Below are 2,278 nucleotides of genomic sequence, written 5' to 3'. Positions count from 1 at the left end.
TGGAACGGGTTTCCCAGAGAGGTAGTGGAGGCCCCATCCCTGGAAGCATTCAAGGCCAGGTTGGACGGGGCTGTGAGCAACCTGATCTAGTTAGCAGTGTCCCTGCTCCCTTCAGGGGGGTTGGACTAGATGAGCTCTAGAGGTCCTTTCCAACCCAAAACATTCTATGATTCTATGTGCAGAGAATAAGAGGTTATTGTCGGTGAAACAGTGTCAGTTGTGCCAGTTTCCATAGGGCCTCCTTGAGCTCCTGGTTCCTCATGCTGTAGATGAGGGGGTTCACTGCTGGAGGCACCACCAAGTATAGAATTGCCACCACCAGATCCAGGAATGGGGAGGAGATGGTGGGCGGCTTCAGGTAGGCAAACGTGCCAGTGCTGACAAAGAGGGAGACCACAACCAGGTGAGGGAGGCACGTGGAAAAGGCTTTCTGCCGTCCCTGCTGAGAGGGGATCCTCAGTACGGCCCTGAAGATCTGCACATAGGACAGGACAATGAAAACAAAACACCAGAACACTAAACAGGCACTAACCACAAGCAGCCCAACCTCACGGAGGTAGGCGTCTGAGCAGGAGAGCTTGAGGATCTGAGGGATTTCACAGAAGAACTGGTCGACAGCATTGCCTTGGCAGAGTGGGAGTGACAATGTACTGGCAGTGTGCACAAGAGAATTGAGGAACCCACAGGCCCAGGCAGCTGCTGCCATGTGGACACAAGCTCTGCTGCCCATGAGGGTCCCGTACTGCAGAGGTTTACAGATGGCAACGTAGCGGTCATAGGCCATGACAGTGAGAAGAAAGTACTCCACTGACATAAAAAAGAAAAAGAAAAAGAGCTGGGCAGCACACCCTTCATAGGAGATAACCCTTGTGTCCCACAGGGAATTGGCCATGGATTTGGGGATGGTGGCAGAGATGGAGCCCAGGTCAACAAGGGAGAGGTTTAATAGGAAGAAGTACATGGGGATGTGGAGGCGGTGGTCGCAGGCTATGGCAGTGATGATGAGGCTGTTGCCTAAGAGGGCAGCCAGGTAGATGCCCAGGAAGAGCCCAAAGTGCAAGAGCTGCAGCTCCCGTGTATCTGCAAATGCCAGGAGGAGGAACTGGGTGATGGAGGTGCTGTTGGACATTTTCTTTGCCTGGTCATGGGGACCTGTTCAAGCAGGAAAAAGTAAGTTAGAATAGATTTATTGATAAAAATCCATTCAATATCTCATAGAAAATTCCAAAAGTTCCTCCTTTTTTTCAGGAAGACCTTTTGTAAATTTCTTTCATGAGCTCTGGCCAGTTCTGGCTGAGGATGCCACTGGGAGGAGGGGGCTCTGCTGTGGGACATTTAATTCCAGATTCTGATTATCATAATAGTGGCATATGACTCAAATTATTTCAAATGATACACACCCAAGGTGGATTACCACCTTTTCTCTAGAGGAAATGGAGAACAGCTGGACATTGTAAGCTCAAGTCACTGCAAGCCCCTTCCTGCACTGCAAGCATCTTCCTTTTGTTGCCTTCCCTCCACGGAGAAATGTGCATGAAAGCACCCACAGCTGAACCTGAATCCTCACTCCCCTCTCTGTTGGTCAGGCTGCTGGGAAGGCAACTGATGGCTAAGTCCTTGTGACACTGAGGGGAGCAACGCTGTGTGTGGGAGGAGACCAGGGAGTTGCTCTGGGGAAGGGGCTTGCACCACAGGGCATGGCAAGGAGGTGCCTGAATCTCCCCTCCCACCACATTTCTAGGATGTTCTCTGTCTCCCTCTCTGATAATGTCTTTTCTACTGGGAACCATTTGCCTGTGCCCAAGTGTCTTCCCTGTCAGTGCTCACAGAAAGAGAGCCCCATCCCAATCGCTGTGTGCTCAGCTCTGCCCTGCAAACCCCTCCTGGCAGCAGGGAACTGCTCCGGGGTCATCTCTGTCTGTAGAGGGGCTAAGTAGCAGCTCAGGTAAGCCCTCAAGAGAATGGGTATCTCCGCATCATCGCAAGAGCAGAAAAATATTCATCTCCCACTTTGCAGACAGCCGAGTAATAGGACAAATCTCAAAGCTCCAGGCTTGCATTCTGGAGGGAAGCTCACATCTCAGGGAGGTAGCCAATTCTCTCTGTGGTGACTAAGTAAGTAAGAGTCAGCTCATAAACCAGACCCACAGACTGGAACTCCAGTGCTAGGAAATCAGGGCCACTTGTCCCATGGACACACCTTCATAGGGGGAAACATCAGTGTGTGACTCTGCAGCTGAAACTCCACCACCCCGGACAGCCTGGCAGCAGGACATAC

At 51.5% G+C, this 2,278-nt stretch overlaps 1 protein-coding gene across 1 annotated transcript; it reads right to left on the bottom strand.

Moving 5' to 3' along the window:
• Positions 1-193: 193 nt before the first annotated feature.
• LOC104121735 (olfactory receptor 14J1) lies at positions 194-1,129 on the bottom strand. Its single transcript, XM_009634148.2, has one exon. The coding sequence runs from the start codon at positions 1,127-1,129 to the stop codon at positions 194-196; it is 936 nt and encodes a 311-aa protein (XP_009632443.2).
• Between the last annotated feature and the right edge of the window lie 1,149 nt (positions 1,130-2,278).

The sequence above is a fragment of the Egretta garzetta genome, unplaced genomic scaffold (genome assembly GCF_000687185.1).
Source record: "Egretta garzetta isolate BGI_Z169 unplaced genomic scaffold, ASM68718v1 scaffold80, whole genome shotgun sequence".
In the NCBI taxonomy this organism is placed as follows: Eukaryota; Metazoa; Chordata; class Aves; order Pelecaniformes; family Ardeidae; genus Egretta; species Egretta garzetta.
The sequence above is the reverse complement of the archived record's forward strand: the minus strand, read 5'-3'. Positions and strand labels throughout refer to the sequence as shown.